The 21,567-nt window shown below is 41.0% G+C and overlaps 1 protein-coding gene across 1 annotated transcript in view; it reads left to right on the forward strand.

The window, feature by feature from the left end:
• SPTLC2 (serine palmitoyltransferase long chain base subunit 2) overlaps positions 1 to 21,567 on the forward strand; it is a 106,789-nt gene that overhangs the window by 79,122 nt on the left and 6,100 nt on the right. Inside the window, exons 10-11 of the mRNA XM_034992947.1 lie at positions 12,802 to 12,937; positions 17,194 to 17,323. Coding sequence (XP_034848838.1) covers positions 12,802 to 12,937; positions 17,194 to 17,323 — 266 coding nt within the window. The remainder of the gene's footprint in view (positions 1 to 12,801; positions 12,938 to 17,193; positions 17,324 to 21,567) is intronic.

A 21,567-nucleotide genomic window follows, 5' to 3' on the forward strand; every position in this document is an offset into this window, starting at 1 on the left:
CCCACATCAGGCTCCCTGCTGAGCAGGGAGTCTGCTTCTCTGACCCTCTTCCCTCGTGCTCTCTCTCTCATTCTCTCTCTCAAATAAATAAATAAATAAATCTAAAAAAAAAAAGAAAATTCTTAAAAAAAAAAAAAAAGAGTGGCACTCTTGTATGTGTCTTTTGGTACACAATTCTGTTGGGTGTTTGTACCTAGGAATAGAATTGCCAGGTCATAGAATAGACATATGCTTAGGTTCAGCATATATTGCCATTTTTACAAAGTCCCAGTTCACAGTCTCACTAGCAACATCTTGAGAGTTCCAGATACTCTTTTGTCAATACTCAGTATAACCTTTCCAACACATTTTAATACATTTAAAAACACATTTCCAGAGGGGATTAGAAATGGAAGTGGAGAAAAGAAGAAACATTATTTATTCTTACTCAAATTAGGAACTGTATCATTTTGGGGCACCTGGGTGGCTCAGATGGTTAAGGAACTGTATCATTTTATATTAAATGTGTTTATTCATTTCTTCCTTTGCCTTGCCTTCTCAACCCAACTCAATATTTTGGCAGTATTTACTACATTCTACCCAAGAAAAAAATGTACCAAAAAAGCAGGAAGAAGACCTAAGCAAATGGAAAGATATCTGTGCTCATGGGTTGGAGGACTTAGTATTGTTGACAGTACTTCCCAAGTTGATCTATAGATTCAACAATATCCCTTTCAAAATCCCAGCTACCTTTTTTGTAGAAATTGGCAAGCAAATCCTAATGTTCATATGGAAATGCAAGAGACCTATAATAGACTTGAAAAAGAACAAAGTTAGAGGAGTCTCATGTCCCAAAGCTGTAGTATCAAGATAGTGTCATACCAGCACAAGTATAAATACATAGACCAAGAAATACAACTGAGAGTCTAGGGGCACCAAGGTGGCTCAGTCAGTCGAGCGGCTGACTCTCGATTTCGGCTCAGGTCATGATCTCGGGGTCCTGGAATTGAGCCCTGTGTCGGGCTCTGCACTCAGCGGGGAATCTGCTTTAGGATTCTCTCTCTCCCTCTGCGACCCTTCTCCTGCTTGCTCTATCTAAAATAAATAAATCTTAAAAAAAAAAAAAGAGCTATACAACTGAGAGTCCAGAAGTAAACTTTTTAATTTATGATTAGTTGGTATTCAACAAGACAGTCCAATGGGGAAAGAACAGTCTCTTCTAACGAATGATTCTGAGAAAACTGCATATCCACATGCAAAAAAATGAAGTTGGACCCCTACCTCCCACCCTATATAAAAATAACTCAAAATGGATCAAAGGCCTAAATGTAAGAGCTAAATTTACAAAACTCTTAGAAGAAACGTAGATGTAAATCCTCATGACTGTGGGATTAGACAGGGATTTCATTTTTCTTTTTTCTTTTTTTCTTTTTTTTTTTTAAGATTTATTTATTTTTGAGAAAGAGAGTGTGTGCATCCAGGGAAGGGCAGAGGGAGAGGGAGAGAGAGTCTTACCGACTGCACCATCGAGGCACGCAGGCAGTGATTTCTTAGTTCTAACACCCAAAAGAACAAGCAACCAAGAAAAATAAATTGTACTTCATCAAAGCTTTTGTTCTTTGAAAGACACCTCATCCAGAAAGTGAAAATACAGCCCTCAGAATGGGAGGAATTTTGTAAATCATGTCTGATAAGAAAGAACTTTTACAACTCACATTAAAACCAATTAAAACACCCAATTAAAAAATGGGCAAAGGATTTAAATAAGTATCTCTCCAAAGAAGATACATAAATGGCCAATAAGCACAAAAAAAAGAAGTTATTCAAACCTGTTAGACATTAGGGATTTGCAAATGAAAACCACAGGAAACCACTTTACACGCACTAGAATATAAAAGACAGACTAACATTGTTAGTGAGGATCCAAGAAATTGGAATGCTCCCACGTTACTGGTGGAAATGTAAAATTGCCAGGCTACTTTGGAAAACAGTTTCCAGTTCCTCGCACAGCAAGCATGGAATTAGCATATTACCCAGAAATTCTCTTCCTAGGTATATTCCCAACCAAATTGAAAACGTATGTCTACATGATAACTTGTACATGAATGTTTAAAGCAGCATTATTCACAATAGCCAAAAAGTGAAAACAACCCAATGGGCATCAGCTGACGAGTGGGTAAACAAAATGTGGTGTATCCATGCAAAGACAATTAAAAAAGAATGAAGTACCAACGCATGCTACAACATGGATGAACCTTGAAAACATCATGTTAAGTGAAAGGAGGAAGACACCATGGGCCACATATCATATTTTTCCATTTATATGAAACGTCCAGAATAGGCAAATTCATAGAGACAAGAAGTAGATTAATGGGAGAGGAAATGGGGAACGACTGCTAACAGCTATGGAGTTTCCTTGGGGGGAAGGGGGGATGAATGACATACCGGTGATGGTGGCACAACTTTGTGACTATACTAAAAACCACTGAATTGTACATTGTAAAGGGGTGAATTTTACAGGATGTGAATTATATCAATAGAAGGAGGAGAAAAACTGGAGAGAGTAGAGTAATGAGGGAGTACAATTTATGATATAAGCTGTAATAATTTGGAACAGTCCAAATTAATGGAATAGAAATAAAATTCCAGAAAGGTAAGGAAAGGGCCTGCTGAAGAGAGGCCCTACCTAATCATAAAGTATTGCCTTTTAATACACTGTTAATCAGTTAGCTCTTATTTTATATTGGTTTTTCCCATGTGTGGTTTTATACTTTAAATATACCAGATTGCCCCACATGTATATCTTCTTCTAGATAATTGGTAATTGAATCTAAGGGAGGTAAAAACATGCCCAAGATCTATATACAGCTAATGCATCTCCAGCTTAAGTTTAAGGCTAAAGAGAAAAGAAACCCATGTTCCCTGTAAAGAAATAACTTTAAGGCCAATAGTAGTTCTCAACTAACCAAGAACTGTGCTGCCTTCCTAAGACACGTTGGGAAACATCTAGGGGCATGTTTGGTTGTCACAGACTGGGCTGTGAGGAAGTGGTATTGGCATTTATCGCCAAGGGGTTAGTGATTCTAAATGTTCTTCAGGACACTGGACAGCCTTAACCAAGAACTGTGCCCCAAATGCCAACAGCAGTCTTACTAAGATACACTGGCAATGGTTGACTGAAATTTTCCAGGATGCCCCCCTTTGGAAGATGGAGCAGTGATAGAAATCTTAGAATGGAAATTTACCAGACAAGAGAACCAGTTCCAAACTCCGATTCGGCTCCTCGCCATACGAAAATCGATACTGGAGAGACAAGTGATGGTGGGAAAAGAAAGGTTGCTTTATTCAGGAAACCAGCAACCTGGGAAGATGGTAGACTAGCGCCTCAAAGACCATCTTCCCCATCCAGGGCAAGCCCGAGGCTCTTAAAAGGGAAGGCATGGGAAAGGGGAGGGGGCTGCATGCAGGAGAAGCCAGCGTCCGGCAGCTACTCCTGAGTGGACATGAGCCTGAACAGACGTCTGGCATCAGGGCAGCTGTTTTCGCGTGGAGTCAGGCCTTATCTGCGGGAAGGTTGAGTCCTCCACGCCTCAAGACCAGTGGTCTGCAGGGCACCTGGGTGGCTCAGTTGGTTGAGCGACTGCCTTCGGCTCAGGTCATGATCCTGGAGTCCCTGGATCAAGTCCCGCATCGGGCTCCCTGCTCGGCAGGGAGCCTGCTTCTCCCTCTGACCCTCCCCCCTCTCATGTGCTCTCTGTCTCTCTCATTCTCTCTGTCTCAAATAAATAAATAAAATCTTAAAAAAAAAAAAAAAAAAGACCAGTGGTCTGCAAATCTCAAAGGAAATAAATAAGTCAGGTCTGCTACAGATCAGGGACTTAGGTCAGGATGCGAAGAATGCAGAAGCTTGAAGCAGTTTAACCCTTAAGACCAGTTGGTGCGCTGTTACAAAGGAGGCTACAGATGAAAGGAAGTCTCTGGGCACCGTCTCTTTCCCTAGGACCAGATGGACAGGGCCCAAGAATCCAGGAGCCGAGTGGCCTCCTGGGCCGGGGTGGTGGAGGCAAAGTTAGTGAAAGGTCCTAAGAGGCAGGTAAGTCTCCAGGGTATGCGCCAGCAAGCCCTGTCAGTGACTTCAATTAAACAGTTACTCAGTTCTCCTTTTTCATTCCCGTTAACTACCATTCCCTTTCAAGACCTACTTAATACAGAAGCTGGAGTGGATCAGTGAGCAGTGGTTAAGGGCACAGTCTTAGAAACTAGAAGAACCAGTGGGGCGTCTGGGTGGCTCCATCAGTTAAGCCTCCGGCTCTTGGTTTCAGCTCAGGTCGTGATCTCAGGGTCAAGAGATCGAGTTCTGCATCTGGCTCAGCATCTAGTAGAGTCTGCCTAAGTTTTTCTCTCCCTGCCCCTTTAAAATAAATAAATAAATCTTAAAAAAAAAGAGAGAAGAAAAAAGACTAGAAGAACCAGGGTGTTCAAATCCTGGTTCCTCCATTGGAGTGACTTAGCACCTCTGGGCATTGGTTTAGTTTCCTCTGCTGCGAAATAATTCTTAAATTTCCTGTTTCTAAAAGGGAAAGGAGTGCAGCCCTACTAAGTCTGTTCTTCCTCTCAGAAGTTACTGATGTAGGAAAGACGCTGTGGTTTACGTATTGAGCATAAAAGGAATTTTAATTCTCAGCCTTAGGTGTACTTGTCTCTTTGGAAAGTGTCATCGTGATTTTGCATCTGAGATCTTCTACCATGCAAATAATTGACAGTTCTCGGAACTGCCATGGTGGCAATAGTTAAGGCAGACCTGATTCCCTCTTCACCTCAGCCCAGAATACTTCCAGGCTAGCAAGAGATTGAGCTGTTGGCCTAACATTGGATTCAGATGTAGCACCACTAGTAGAAGAGAATGCCAATTTAGATTAATATGAATCACCATATTCTTATATTCACTGACAGTAGACTATAAAGTAGTATCAGAAGATAAGGCTGGGTGGTAGTCAACCTGGTAATATTTAGAGATACAGTAGCTGAAATGAAAAGGAAAGGAAAGAAGGATTTATGGAGCCTGGCACTGTGCTTGCTAGATTACATCCTTTCTGTGCCTTGAAGAGAAAAGTACTAAGAGCTTCCATAATCATGGGAATAGCCTTTGAAAACATAGTTTGCATGTGATCTCATTTACCTGATATTATATAAACATTTATTTAAGAGATCTTTAAGATATAACCTCATTGTAGATTTCAGTGGCAACACATGCTTAACATAGGCAAAGTAAACACAGAATGTCCCTGTTTATTCTATTTTTAAAAAATGCTTTTCAAGAGGAAAAACCACTGGAGTGAAACATCGTTCCTTTCCACTCTGCAGTATAATCCAACCACAGTAAAATATTAGAAAAAGTAACTTTCCAGATAGCAAAAATGAGACATTTGGACAGATGATTAAACTAAAAGATTGATAGTTAAGGGGTGCCTGGGTGGCTCAGTCTTTAAGCGTCTGCCTTCGGCTTGGGTCATGATCCCGGGGTCCTGGGATCGAGCCCCGCATCGGGCTCCCTGCTCGGCTGGAAGCCTGCTTCTCCCTCTCCCACTCCCCCTGCTTGTGTTCCCTCTCTCGTTGTGTCTCTCTCTGTCAAATAAATAAATAAAATCTTTTTTAAAAAAATAAATAAAAGATTGATAGTTAAATTCAATTCTGAGACATAAAGTATTAAGAGATATTATGTGAAATATCCACAATGTAATGTGTTTAATAGTATAAATTAGAACAAGGTGTTGGGTAGTTTTTTTCCATATTTTATGCTGCCTTATGACCCTTACCTCGTGGTGAATGCTGAAAACTAATTGAAACCATTCTTGGGGCTACCTGTTTTGTTTGGGGGACCCTCAATTAAGAAAACCCTTATCTGCTTTGAAATTATGACCTTTAAGAAGAAGGGGGGGAAAAAAGAAGAAGAAGGGGGGACTGGGGGAAGAAGTTCTTCAATTTCAAATTCTTCCAGCCCATTATAATTAATTGGGAAGTATAAGTCTGAAGAGTAGCAGTAATTTTATTTTTCCCAGGAAAGCAGATTATATCAGCATATCCAGGAAATCTAAGAAGATTAGGAGCTGTATAATGGAGTATGATGTGAGTTAGGGGATCAGCTCTGGCTGAACATCATTTATATTTGTGTCCTTTATTTTGAAAGATTTCAGTTAACACCAGAAATGTTGTTTTTGAAGTTGCAGACTCAGACATATTTTGTTGATTGTGTTATAAGTTATATAAAAGCTCATCAGCTAAATTAACAATTATATTGCTATTTAAGCAGGTGAGTACATGTTATATTCTTTCAAGCATAACTTCTGATTAGTTAGCACTAATGCCATTTAAGACAAAATATCTGCTGCCTTTTGTATCCCCTTACTTTGTACATAGGTCTTATCCCGTTTTTTTAACCAGTCCTGAGACTTTAGAAGATTTGTAGCTCATCGAATACTATCTGGTCTGATTGACACCTGAGAGGGCATTGAAATTTCATTTGAGTGATAAACCAGTAGTTCCTTCAGACATTAAGTTTACATGGCTGAGTGAAAATCCCGAGGAATCTGGATTAAGACGTGATAAAATATTCCTTTTGGAGAACATCTGGAATGCAGTTGGTTCAACTTCACAATCTGTGTGGCAGTGGTTAATATATATAGCTCCAAATCTAATCCTATTTCATAAAAGTGATGTAATTAATATAGGTTATCAATAGGTAAATAATTGTGATGCCCCTCCTTTTTAGGTTTTCTCTTTCCTTGAAAGAATTAAATCTAATGATGCCATCACAATCTTTTGATCCTTCATCACTTCCTAAGCATAAAATTTATTGCAAAGAAGTTGAGGACTAAAAATGACCTATTAAAGTTATCTTTTACATTTTCTGAAAAATTAAATTATGTACTCCTGTTTCCTTTTCTTTCTCTTTTATACCATGCCACAGATTTTTACTGAAGAACTCCACAAACACAGCCACAGAGTGAGGTTTAGTTGTAAAGTTCAAGAGAATCAGTGTAGAGGTTTTCTCAGAATTGCTTTGCTTTTTATCATCCTTAAAAGTAAAGATTTATGTTTGAAAAGTAAAGAATGCTGACCTCTTCTGTTACCATCTGTGTTCTTAAAAGAATAAAGACATTTTAAGAGTTAGATTTTTTTTTAAATAAGGCTAAACCTTTTTTTACATGTTTTAAATCCCTATTAGAGGGGCATCTGCCTGGCTCACTTGGTAGAACATGTGACTCTTGTTGGGGTCATCAGTTTGAGCCCGTGTTGGTGTAGAGATTACTTAAAAAAGAAAGAAAGAAAGAAAGAAATCGCTGTTAGACCATTCTTCCAGCCCATTATAATTTGCTGCAGCTCCGGTAAGAAAACTTCTTCGAACTGAGCTAGCAGATTGGATTTAAGTAGCAATTACACTTCTTGCATTAGTATTAACTAGTATTTTATTTTATATTATTAAGGATCTTATTTATTTCAGACAGAGAGCACGCACATGGCGGGGATGGAGTGGGGAGAGGGAGAAGCAGGCTTCCTGCTGAGCAGAGAGCCCAGCCTGGGGCTGGATCCCAGGACCCTAGGATCATGACCTGAGCTGAAGGCAGACGCTTAACTGACTGAGCCACCCAGGTGCCTCTTAACTAGTATTTTAGATGATATTTAATTCAAAATGGGTAACTGTGTTGTCTTTAAAATTCAGCATCACCTTAAGAATAAGGAATAACTATGTAACTACTTCCCAGTATGTATAAGCGCCAGAGCTTACTGAATTGTCTGCAGTTATTTGTCTACTTTTCTATTATTGTCTTTGAAATTATTTGGTTGAACCATAAGAAATTGCCATTTTTAGGTGACAGTCAAATATCAGCAGTTTCTGGTTCAGGCTACGACTTCTGTAGGTCCAACAGACCACTTAATTTGTGTGATTCCCTACGACTGCCATTTCTGAGCCGACTTCTTTAGCACTGGCCTGACACTCCCGCTCAGTCTTTATTCCGGTACTCACCAGCAGAGATTGCAGTTTGCTGTTCAGGGTGAATTTATTGGAAGAATTGCTTTTCACTTGTCTCATACTTGCCCTGTGTCTCCTTAGGCTCCTGCACCCATTCATCCCTACCCCATTCATTGCCAGTAAGTGCTGTTTAAAAATAAGACACAGGCTGGGCGCCTGGGTGGCTCAGTTGGTTAAGCGACTGCCTTCGGCTCAGGTCATGATCCTGGAGTCCCGGGATCGAGTCCCGCATCGGGCTCCCTGCTCAGCGGGGAGTCTGCTTCTCCCTCTGACCCTCCTCCCTCTCATGCTCTCTGTCTCTCATTCTCTCTCTCAAATAAATAAATAAAATCTTAAAAAAAAAAAAAATAAGACACAGGTACTCTTACCCAATAAAGGGCTGAACACTTTAAAGTTTGAAAAATACATAATTGCTTGGTTTGGTGTAGAAGAAAAAGCACTGACAGAATCAGAAAACCTTGATCTGCCTCCTGAAAGGCCTTAGAGAAATAATTTAACATCCCTGGGCCTGTTTCTTTATGTGTAAAGTATAAATAGTACATTCTTTTATTATAACCATCTAAAAGCAGTCAGGATCAAGTGAAATTGAGCTGTTAATTCTTTTTTTTTTTTAATTCTTTTCATTTTATTTTTAAATTTTATTTCAATTCCAGTGTGACTAGGATGCTTAAATACATGTTTAGGAGAGAATTCTTTTTAATCTAAACTTTATAGCTACCAAAGTGAAGGTTGGTAATCCCTGATGTCCAGTAACATATGAGTGGATATACAAACAAAACAGTGGTGGTGTATCTTTACAAAGGAATACTGTTCAACAATAATGGGATGTGTAAGTTGGAGACTTTAAATGCTATTCCCACTATCTTCAGGTTGTGTTATGTGAGTGTCGTTTTAGATGTATTTTCTTCTGGGACTCTTCTTGTCAGGGAGCAGATGGTGATGAATAGTGAGACTGAGATTTTCACTTCCTTTCATTAAAGAAAACTTACTTAGAATGATATACTAATTGGAAAAGTTAAGGTCTGGGGCACTTGGGTGGCTCATCAGTTAAGCATCTGCCTTTGGCTCAGGTCATGATCCCGGAGTCCTGGGATCAAGCCCCGAGTTGGGCTCCCCACTCATTGGGGAGCCTGCTTCTCCCTCAGCCCCTCCCCCTGCTTGTGCTCTCTCTCTCTCATAAATAAATAAAATCTTTAAAAAAAAAAAAAAGGAAAAGTTAAGGTCTACATCCTTAAGATTTCTTTTCTTCCTTGATAATTTTTCTTGATATTCTTGGAGAAAAAAAAATTTTTAACTAGTTGGTTTGTGATGAGAAAAAGGTAGCAAGTTGCAAAATAATAAAGTGGGTACAGAAAAAAAACATGTACTAATATGCCAGTGTTTCATTAAATTTTTAAAAAAATCTTTAGGGGCGCATGGGTGGCTCAGTCGTTAAGCGTCTGCCTTCGGCTCAGGTCATGATCCCAGGGTCCTGGGATGGAGACCCACATTGGACTCCCTGCTCCGCGGGAAGCCTGCTTCTCCCTCTCCCACTCCCCCTGCTTATGTTCCCTCTATTGCTGTCTCTCTCTCTCTCTCTCTCTCTCAAATAAATAAATAAACTTTTAAAAAATAATAAATAATCTTTAACGAGATATCATTTGTATACAGTAAAATTCACCAATTTTAAGTGTATAATTCCATGAGTTTTGACAAATGTATACAGTCAGGTAACCATACCACAATCAAGGGCTAGAATATTTTTGTCACCCCCCAAAAGTTCCCTCATACCCCTGGTGCTGTCAGTTCTCTCTCCACTCCCTGGCAATCACTAATCTGTTTTCTGTATCTATAATTATGTCTTTTAGACTTTTCCTATAAATGAATGCATACAGTGTATAAGTCTGCTTCTCCCTCTCCCACTCCCCCCTGCTTGTGATCCTTCTCTCGCTGTGTCTCTCTCTGTCAAATAAATAAATAAAATCTTTAAAAAAATATATATGTTATTATGGATACACAACTGTTGTCTGATAGAAGTTTCAGGGAGATGGTGATGTAAAATCAAACTCTTAAGAGGAAAATTTGGGGCTCTAATGGCTCTATATCTGGTCATATGTATAAAAGTATTTGCAGGGCGCCTGGGTGGCTCAGTTGGTTAAGCGACTGCCTTCGGCTCAGGTCATGATCCTGGAGTCCTGGGATCGAGTCCCGCATCAGGCTCCCGGCTTGGCGGGGAGCCTGCTTCTCCCTCTGACCCTGTCTCCTCTCATGCTGTTTCTCTCTCTCTCTCAAATAAATAAATAAATAAAATCTTTAAAAAAAAAAAAGTATTTGCAGCTTGGTTCATTGGGATGAATATTAAGGTTGAGAGACCTAGATTCTAGTCTCAACTGTGTCTTATTACCTTGTGACTGCAGGCCAGTCACCACCTTTGTGAGAGGCTTATTTGTGTCTGGCTTATTTCATGTAACATAATGCTTTTGAGATCCATCAGCATTGTTGCCTGTATCAATTGTTTGTTCCTTTTTATATATTTCCTTTCTCCCTTTATCATGTTTCCTCCACCTTTCTGAATGTATGGAGGGTATTTATAATAGCATTTTGTACATTCTTGTCTCCTGATACTCTGTCATTTCTGGTCTGTTTCTGTTGATTGACTTATCTCCTGGTTGATGGGTCATATTTTCCTGTTTCTTTGAATGCCTGGAATTTTTTTATTGTATGCCAGACGTTGTAAATTTTACATTATCAGGGGCTGCGCTTTATTGTATTCCTTTAGGTAGTGTTGTTGGACTTTGTTCTTGGAATCAGTTGGATCCTTTCCAGACTTGCTTTTAAGGTTTGTTAGGATAGACCCACAGCAACTTTTAGTCTAGGGCTAATTTCACTCCACAGCTAGTGTAATTCTGAGGTCTTCCCATTTTGGGAGATGAAAATACAAACTGTTGCCAACTCCATATGAGCACCAGGAACTATTGACTCTGCTGCTTTCTGGTGGTTCTTTCCCCAGCCCCTGGTGGTTTCTTCTCATGCAGAGCGGATGGCACTCCTCCAAAGGCTGTAGGGGACCCTGCTGCAGACCCCCCAAGTCCAATCTCTGGTGTCCTCCCCTGACCAGACTAGGTTCCTCTCCCTGGGCAGCAAACAGCCTGGGACCTGCCTCTAGCCAGTCAGGGAGCAATCCAGAGGCTCATGTTTTGTTTTCCTTCTCTCCAACAGCACAGTCCAGTGCTGCCTATGACCCGGTGTTTGAAAATCATTTTATATACATTTTGTTTTATGTGCTTTGTCCAGTTTTCTGTTGTGGACAGCAGAAAGGTAAATCTGGTCCTGGGTACTCTATCCTGGCCAGAAGTGGAAGTCTCTTTTTCTAAATGTGGAGTAAGCATGTATTGGTATTTCTGGGGAAAAACTGGGCACAGGATCATCAGTTATAGACATACCGAAATGTACCATACTTTAATGTCTGCTTTATTGTGAGACAGGGGTCATAACTGAAGTGGCGTTCTTCAGCGCTCACAGTAAGCCAATCGAAGTCAACCTGAAATTATTTGCACAAAGTATTAACTGTGGGTTATTTATAGCAGACTTATTGAGGGTAGCTTTTCATCAGTGAATGGTTGGATAAGTTGGTATTCTAAGGACATTTGTTAACCACCTGTATTTCTGATAAACTGATTACTTATCTTTTGTATGAAATTTGTATTTTTTAAAATGTGAATTTGTTGGCTTTCTAATATATGTGAGAAAATGACTGCAACCTTTTCTTGTTTATGAGTATTTGTGGTCGAGAAGACCCTGAAACAGTTCTTAGCCCTTTGCAAGCTGATGTTTTGAATTTAGGCTTACTCTTTAGAACAGAATGATTGTTTGGACGTCTGTTCATAGATTGACCTACCGTAATGTCAAAACCCAGTCTAAACATTTAGTTAGTTAGCAGTTTGAGAAATGTTTGTTTTAATCCATTTATATTTTAGGGAAGATGAACAAACTAGGATTAAAAATATGATATTATGGGGGCACCTGGGTGGCTCAGTCATTAAGCGTCTGCCTTCGGCTCAGGTCATGATCCCAGGGTCCTGGGATTGAGCCCCACATCGGGCTCCCTGCTCTGTGGGAAGCCTGCTTGTCCTTCTCCCACTCCCCCCTGCTTGTGATCCTTCTCTCACTGTGTCTCTCTCTGTCAAATAAATAAATAAAATCTTTAAAAAAATATATATGTTATTATGGATACACTACTGTTGTCTGATAGAAGTTTCAGGGAGATGGTGACATAAAATCAAACTCAAGAGGAAAATTTGGGGCTCTAATGGTTCTACATCTGGTCATATGTGTAAAAGTATTTGCAGCTTGGTTCATTGGGATGAATATTGAGGTTGAGAGACCTAGATTCTAGTCTCAACTGTGCCTTATTACCTTGTGACTGCAGGCCAGTCACCACCTTTGTGAGAGTCACCTAATCGATAAAATGAAGAGAACAGTGAACATTCTACCTACTGTGAAGGGATGGTAGAGTGTTAAATGAGGTGTATTGATGAAAATGTTTAAGGATGCTAATGTGCCATGACAATACTAATCATTAAACTTCATTTTGTATGTTATTACAAAAGCTGCTAGGAACACCCGTGGCAGACCACAAAGCAAGATTTGTTTATATTTATATTTCATACAGTTTGTTACGTGAAAACATTTTATGTTAGAAATGAAGAACCAAACATAGGACTGATTGACAAAATGGAGATACATTGCTGTCTTTTTTCCACTCCTTTTTTCTTAGTGTTATTTGTGTTTTCCTCCTCATGATTTTCCAGGCACAGAGTGTATCCAGCAGTTAGCTGAAAACACGAAGTATTTCAGGAGACGTCTGAAAGAGATGGGCTTCATCATCTATGGGAATGAAGACTCTCCAGTGGTGCCTTTGATGCTCTACATGCCGGCCAAAATTGGGTATGTTCTTTTTTTTTGACAAGAGACACAGCGAGAGAGGGAACACAAGCAGGGAGAGTGGGAGAGGGAGAAGCAGGCTTCCTGCGGAGCAGGGAGCCCCGATGCAGGGCTTGATCCCAGGACCCTGGGATCATGACCTGAGCCAAAGGCAGACGCTTAACAACTGAGCCACTCAGGTGCCCCAAAATTGGGTATGTTCTGTTGCAGGCTACAGACTGGTCTCATTAGACTCAAGGCTTCCGTGATATTACACTCAGGCTTGTGTATTTTGTTAGGAAAAATTGTCTTGGCCTTATTATGTTAACCTTCTAGATTTGCTAGAAATTCCATAGATTAAATAGTGGATTCCAATTTATAAAATAAGTTAACTTGTTAGTCTTTTATTAAACAAATACTGAGTTTAATGCACTCTTCTAGGAGATTAGGATAGATCAGTGGACAGAACACAAAAATAAAAATCCCTGCCATTGTGGAGCTTATGTTCTAACAGGGCAGGAGTCAGACAAATGTAATAAATACGTTATGTAATTAGTTAGAAGACGGGGGTGCCTGGGTGGCTCAATTGGTTAAGCAACTGCCTTCGGCTCAGGTCATGATCCCGGAGTCCCAGGATCGAGTCCCGCATCGGGCTCCCCGCTCAGCGGGGCGTTGCTTCTCCCTCTGACCCTCCCCCCTCTCATGCTCTCTCTCTCTCTCTCAAATAAATAAATCTTTATAAAAAAAGAAGACGACGATACATGTTACGGGGAAAAGTAGACCAGGATATGGGAGATTGAGAGGGCAGGCAGATGACAGTATCAAACTGGGTGGTCAGCGGGGAGCCTGGGGGGAAGGGAAGGTGACATCTGAGCTGGAAGGAGCAGAGCTAGCCACTTGGAGAAAGAAGTTCTTTGCAAAGATCATAACACAGGAACATGCTCAGCCGATTGAGGAATAGCAAGAAGGTGCGTGGAGCTAAAACACGGTGCGCAAGGGGGGAGTGGGGGCCAAGAGGTCAGGGCGTATAGTTAGTTGCATGACTACCCAAGGTGCAGATTACACCAATTTCTTTGGTTTATGCAACTCGTGCGTAATGGAAAACCTTGCCCTGGAATAGCTTCCAGTGTATTTGAGAAGTCCAGATGTATAACGAAAGCAGAAGACATTTGAAAAGTAATGTGAAGTGAGCTAATACAATTATTTGCAAAATAAGTATATGTAAAACTGCATCAGAAATGTAAAATAGAAAGGAGTTATCTGCTTAGTGTGGACTCAGTAAAAAAAGAAAAAGAAAAATCCACATATCTTTTCAGATTTGTGAGTTTTGACTGATCTTAAATATAAAATTGGATAAGGATCATTTCTCAGGTTTAATTGAACTCATTAAAGGAGCAAATATTTTTATTCATCTTTGAATCCCCAGTGCCCACCAGAGTCCCTGGCACTCAGAGGGCACTCAGTAAATTTTCATTAACATGGATCTATAGGGGAGAAGATTAAAAGCAGGGAACCTAGAAGTAGGGTGATTCCAAAGGTAATAAGAGATGGGGCGCCTGGGTGGCTCAGTCGTTGGGCGTCTGCGTTCGGCTCGGGTCGTCGTCCTGGGGTCCTGGGATCGAGCCCCTCATTGGGCTCCCTGCTCCGCAGGAGGCCTGCTTCTCCCTCTCCCACTCCCTCTGCTTGTGTTCCCTCTCTCACTGTGTCTCTCTGTCAAATAAATAAAATCTTTAAAAAAAAACCAAAAACCAAAGGTAGTAAGAGGTCAGTTGGGAAAAGGTGGCCACTGAGGGAAAAAGAGTTCAGTTTTCAACAGGAAGTCATATGCATATTTGGCCTTCAGAGGGAATGGAGAGAAGGAACCAAAGCAGAGCTGTAGGGTTTTCTCACTCTTCTTTAAATGGAATTATCATAAATAAAGAGTTGTCTGGTCTGGAGGACTTAGTCTAGAACTGTTTCTTTAGAAAGAACTGGGTCTAACCTATTCTACACAGGGGAAACTGTGCATTATCATTAAGATTTAGAGAGGGTGAGGCGGACAGGAATAAAGAACTAGACCATTTGGGAGGGTGCGCTGAAGATGCAGAATGCTCGAGGTCAGAGGAAGTACTAGAAGGAGTGGGGAAAGGCTGGTTTCGCAGGTAATTAGAATGGGCGTATTTCTTACTCTCAAACAGATGCTTTAAAATGCTAAGGGAAAGGATGCCTGGCTGGTGTAGTTAGGAAGAGCATGCCACTCTTGATCTCAGGGTTGAGTTCAAGCCCCACGTTGGGTGTAGAGATTACTTAAATAAATAAACTTAAAAAAAACAAAAACAAAAACAACCTAAGGGAATAGTCAAGAAACAACATAATTAGCAAATAAAATGTACATGGAAGTTAATGAGTTATTTAGACAAGATACGTATATGGAGTAAAGTCCCGTGCCACCAGTTTGGCTTGGGGTAGGGAGTTAAACAAGGTATGTGTAGTCTGGGCAGTCAGCTGAAGCCTGGGGACAAGTTTCCCTCACAAAACCAAAGGAAACCCTAAATTCCAAAGACAGCTTAACACCCAAGTCGATCAGAGCAATACCTGGTCTTTGGGACACCTGGCTGGCTCAGTCAGAGGAGTGTGTGACTCTTGATCTCGGGGTGGTGAGTTCGAGTCCCGCATTGGGTGTAGAGATCACTGAAATAAATAAATAAACAGGGGCGCCTGGGTGGCTCAGTCGTTGGGCGTCTGCCTTCGGCTCGGGTCGTGGGCCCTGGGTCCTGGGATCCCCGCATCGGGCTTCCTGCTCCGCGGGAAGACTGCTTCTCCCTCTCCCGCTCCCCCTGCTTGTTTACCCTCTCTCGCTGTGTCTCTCTCTCTCTCTCTGTCAAATAAATAAATAAATAAAATCTTCTTTAAATAAATAAATAAACAAACAAACTTGGGGGGGGGAGAGAAGTGCCTGGTCTAGAGGGCTAATGCTAGTCAGTCATTCTGTCAGCAGAAAGATGTCCATGTTATAGCAGATCCTCTGCATCCTTAATCTTTTTGTTTTTTGTTTTTAAAGATTTTATTTATTTATTTGTCAGAGAGAGAGAGTACAAGCAGGGGGAGGGGCAGGCAGAGGGAGAAGCAGGCACCCTGCTGAGCAAGGAGCCCAACTTGGGACTCAATCCCAGGACCCCAGGACCATGACTCGAGCCAAAGGCAGATGCTTAACCGACTGAGCCACCCAGGCGTCCCATCTGCATCCTTAATCTTAAGAATTGTTTAAACTGGGGCGCCTGGGTGGCTCAATAGGTTAAGCGTCTGCCTTCGGCTCAGGCCCTGATCCCAGGGTCCTGGGATCGAGCCCCGCATCCGACTCCCCACTCAGCGGGAAGCCTGCTTCCCCTCTCCCTCTGCCTGTGGCTCCCCCTGCTTGTGCACTCTCTGTCAAATAAATAAAATCTTAAAAAAAAAAAAAAAAAAAAAAAGAATTGTTTGAGCTGCCAAACCTAACATTTCAGGGAATAAGATTTTATTTATTTATTTATTTATTTTAAAGATCTTATTTCTTTACTTGACAGAGAGAGACACAGCGAGAGAGGGAACACAAGCAGGAGGGGGAGAGGGAGAAGCAGGCTTCCTGCTGAGCAGGGAGCCTGATGCGCGGCTCAATCCCAGGACCCTGGGATCGTGACCTGAGCCGAAGGCAGACGCTCAACGACTGAGCCACCCAGGCACCCCTCAAGGACAAGCTTTTAAACTTGAGCTCATTTTGAAGCCTCTGAACCATTCTTACGTGTCAGGAACACTTTAAGGCTGTAACTGCAAATTAGTTTAGAGAAGCCCTATTAAAATTTTGTCTCTGACAACTATATTCTTCACCTTTGTGAAGGAAACCATTTGGGAGAAGACCACTTTAGGATCGAATTGAAGTCTGGCAATTTTTTTTAAGATTTGTTTATCCATTTGAGAGAGAGAGTGTGTGTGAGCATGTGTGTGCGAGCCAGCAGTGGGGAGGAGCAGAGAGAGGGGGAGACAAACAGACTCCCCGCTGAGCATGAAGCCCGATGCAGTGCTGCAATGTGGGGCTCAATCCCAGGACCCCGAGGTCATGACCTGAGCCGAAATCAAGAGTCAGCTGCCTAACCGACTGAGCCACCCGGATGCCCCCAAGTCTGGCAATTTTAACTTAAAAAGAAGAGGAAATTCCTAATAGAAGTTGCCAATGTCTGTATCATCTAAGAGTTTAAATCATTCAGGACCTTTGTTCTGTGGTTTATTACTCTTCCTGGTGTCTTTACCCTGTTTTCTCCTTGCAGCGCCTTTGGACGGGAGATGCTGAAGCGGAATATTGGTGTGGTTGTGGTGGGATTTCCTGCTACTCCAATTATTGAGTCCAGAGCCCGGTTTTGCCTGTCAGCAGCTCATACCAAAGAAATACTTGATACTGTAAGTAGACACTCTCACCTTGATGTAAATATACCTATACTGAGGCGGCCTGGATATCAGATGAAATTGATCATCTGTTGATCCTGATGTTCTTTGAGCACCTGAGGTATTAACTGGTAAAACAGAGGAGGGAGTATGCGATGCTGCTTAAAACATTGCTGTTTACAAAAAAAAAATCCAAAACTGTTTAGCATTGCCCACTAGACCCTGTGCAGTCAGGGCTCTGGGGAATTTATGGCTTTATCTTGTTCCACGCTCTCCCTTATGGCCTCTACAGCTGTCTAACTCTCTTTGTACTCTAGCTGTTTCTACTGCAAGCCTTCTTGTATGTTGTTTTGTGTCTCTAGAATTTTCTCTCTTGAGCCCTCTCTCTCCTTTGCCTGGCTGACTTCTACTGACTCTTCACATCTCCACTTAAAGGAAACTTGCTCAAGGGTATTCCCCAGTCCTCTTGCTTGCCATTTCCTTGGAATCTTAAGATACCCCCTTAGTAAATCCTTCCCACCTGGAATTATTTAATGGCGATCTTCTCCACTGGATAAATCTTGAGGGCAGAGACTAAGTCTCTTTTGCTCGTTCTGTATCTCCAGGACCTACCACAGTGCCAGGCATGTAGTAAGGGCTCACAATTACTGAATTTAATTATGGTTTCTTTATTTATTCTTGTGATATTCTTAACATGCTGTTATTTCACATCCAAGACTTCAGACTTTAAATAAGTATTGATTTCTGGGAGTTTATAGAACTCTAGAATGTGATATTTGCATAAAATTGTGGTTGACCTTGAACAACACGGGGGCAGGGGTAGGAGAGCTAACACGCCCCCCCATCCCAAAGTAAAAAAATCTACATGTAACTTTTGCCTCCCCCAAAACTTAAGTGCTAGTCAACTGGAAGCCTTACTGATAACAAACAGGCATTTAATAATACATATTTTGTAAGTTATATGTGTTATATACTATAGTCTTACAATAAAGTAAGCTAGAAGAAAGAAAATGTTATTAAGAAGATCATAAGGAAAAGACATTTATAGTACTGTATTTATCGAAAAAATCCACATGTAAGTGGACCCACACACAGTTCAAACCCTCGTTGTTCATGGGTCAGCTGCAGTTGCTAGAAGTACCCATTAATTCATTGGAGAGCTACTGATCTTAAAGAATATTAGAATACATGTTTTTAAGAGTTTATTGTAGCAATTTAATTGACATTTTTATTTCTGAGCAGCTGAAGACTGATTTTTCTTCCTTATTTCTATATAACAAAACTTCCACAAGTATGAGTTTATATATATATATTTTTTAAGATTTTATTTATTTGACAGAGAGAGACACAATGAGAGAGGGAACACAAGCAGGGGGGATGGGAGAGGGAGAAGCAGGCTTCCCACGGAGCAGGGAGCCCGATGCAGGGCTCGATCCCAGGACCCTGGGACCATGACCTGAGCCGAAGGCAGACGCTAGACTGAGCCACCCAGGCGCCCCAGTATGAGTATATTCTTAATCACATTCTGACACTGGAAAATTGGATTCAGTTTATTACTGGTACTGTATCTTTATTTTGATTGTGCTTTTCAGATTTTTTTCAATAGATTTTCCCATTTCTCAAAAATCTTACTAGCAATTTCTGCACTGATTATTTTTTTAACCCACTGATACCAGCTTTTCTTCCATTCTCTTCTATTTAGGTGTTTAAAAGTTTGACTTGCCTTTAAAAAAAAGTTTATATGGAACTGTTAAGGGACCCCAGGTAGCCAAAACAGTACGGAGAGAGAAAATCTAAGTCGGAGGAGTCAAACTTCCCAGATGTGAAACTTACTACAAGCTACAGTAATTAAGGCAGTGGTGGACTAGCATAAGGATAGACATGTAGACTAATGGTGGAAGAGAATTGAGAGTCCATAAATACACTCAAGCATCTATGGCCAGTTGATTTTCTACAAGAGAGCCCAGACTAGTTAATAGGGAAAGAATAGTCTCTTCAACAAATGGTACTGGACAACTGGATAGCCACATGCAAAAGAATGAAGTTGGAGCCCTACAACATGGATAAACCCGAAAACATCATGCTACGTAAAAGAAGCCAGGCACAAAAGACCACATTATGAAATGCCCAGAATAGGCAAATCCATAGGGTCAGAAAATAGACTGATGGTTGTCAGGGCCTGGGGAAGGCAGGGGTGAGGATGTGAGTATGGGGTTTCTTTTTTAAGGTGATAATACTTTAGATACTGATGAAAATTGTACAGCTCTGTGAATATACTAAGAAGCACTGAATTGTACACTTTAATAAGGTGACTTTTATGGCATGTGAATTGTATCACAATAAAACTGTTATTTTTAAAAATGAGAAAGGCAAGGTTATCGATCAGCTCCAGGGCACAGCTGTCCTAGAATATTCTCTCATTCAAGGACCAAACTCAACTCTGTGATTTACATGTTTTTCCCCCTTAGAACCCATCTCACCTTGTAATCCAGTGGTTGAGTGTAGATTATCTGCTAACAGATGAGGATACTTGTAACGGTCCCTTATTCCTACTCAAACCAGGTGACCCACATAATGGCAAACTGGCAGTTTCTAGTTACAGTTTTATGTAAATAAAACCTATTTATCTGAAATATTTGGTATGGGATCAGAGGAAATCATGGAATCTAGATCCCTTTGGGCTACTGTGGGTTTTTCTGTCTATTCATTTTCTTTTTTTACATCGATGAAAAAAATATTCTAAAGTCAGAGTTCATAAATGTCTTTTACTTTGTGATCTTAGTCATGTGTTGTTTTAAATTAATAAATCCTGTATCAGAGGTCAGGGGGGATAAATGGTTAATGGGTTCTCCCAGCTGAAATTCAATCTTAAATTGTTTCCATATGGAGCTTTCAGTTAAACCTTTTCTTAAAGATAACCACTGTTCTTTTTTTTTTCTTTTTAAGCTTTTTTTTTTTTTTAATTTATTAGAGAGCATAAGCAGGGGGAACAGGAGAGAGAGAAGCAGACCCCCGCTGAGCAGGGAGCCTGATGTGAGGCTCGATCACAGGACCCTGGAATCATGACCTGAGCCAAAGGCAGACACTTAACTGACTGAGCCACCCAGGCGCCCCAAGATAGCACTGTTCTGAAAGCATACTGAGGTCCAGCTCTTAATTTGCTTTCTCTATTTTCCACATTTGGAATGAAGAATTTTTTTCTTATGCTAGAATAAATAAGGAATATTTATTGGTGGTTTTTTTTTCTCTCTACAAATGCTGATTTTTTTTTTTTTTAAGGTTTTATTTGAGAGAGAGAGAGAACGAGTGATGGGAGAGAGAGAAGCAGACTCCCTGCCAAGCAGGAAGCCCAATGTGGGGCTCTATCCCAGGACCCAGAGATCAAGACCTAAGCCGAAGGCAGACACTTAACTGACTGAGCCACCCAGGCGCCCCTATGAATGTTGATTTTTAAGTTAAATTTAGGGGCGCCTGGGTGGCTCACTCGGTTAAGTGTCTGACTCTTGATTTCAGCTCAGGTCATGAGATTGAGCCCCTCTTTGGGCTCCGTGCTCAGCGGGGAGTCTGAGGATTCTCTTTCTCCCTCTGTCCCTCCCCCCACTCATTCATTCTCTCTCTCAAATAAATAAATAACATCTTTTTAAAAGATAAAAGTTAAAATTTAAGAACAGGTAAATGTGTCTTTTACTAATATTCAACTGACTCCTGTTATGAAGTAGAAGGTATAAATTTTCATATGAAATTATGAACGTAAGAGTGGACAGATGTATATGATGTGATGGGAATTTGGACAGTCACATTCCGGCATCTACTGCTCACCTCACCATTTCCTAGTCTAATGAGATGGTGTCATGGAGAGAGCCCTGTCTCCAAAGCTAAGGCCCTTCCCCCTGGATTTGTCACTGGATCCACTGGGTAATATCCACAGGTGCTGGGGAGTGAATAATAGGGCTGGAGAGCTGCCATGGAAACTGCATTGTGAGGGCTGTGTGAGGTGCTTTTATTAAAAAGCCTTAGAACCTAAGATTACAATATTTTTACAGTCTTCTTTGGATTTCTCTGAGAAGTATCTGGGACTTCGAGTGTCCATGTCCTTCTATTAGATTTTTCCTGAGAAATTGTGAACACGTATCCCCTTCTTGTATTGGGATTTTCTGTTCTGACACTCTGTGCCGCTGATGGGAAAGGTTGACTCAGTGACCTGATGGGTGTAACAATCAGGAAGAAACTTTTCATTTCATAACTTTTCTTAGTGCTTG

This window comes from Mirounga leonina, unplaced genomic scaffold (assembly GCF_011800145.1).
Source record: "Mirounga leonina isolate KUSES-001 unplaced genomic scaffold, KU_Mleo_1.0 Mir_82, whole genome shotgun sequence".
Taxonomy (NCBI): Eukaryota; Metazoa; Chordata; class Mammalia; order Carnivora; family Phocidae; genus Mirounga; species Mirounga leonina.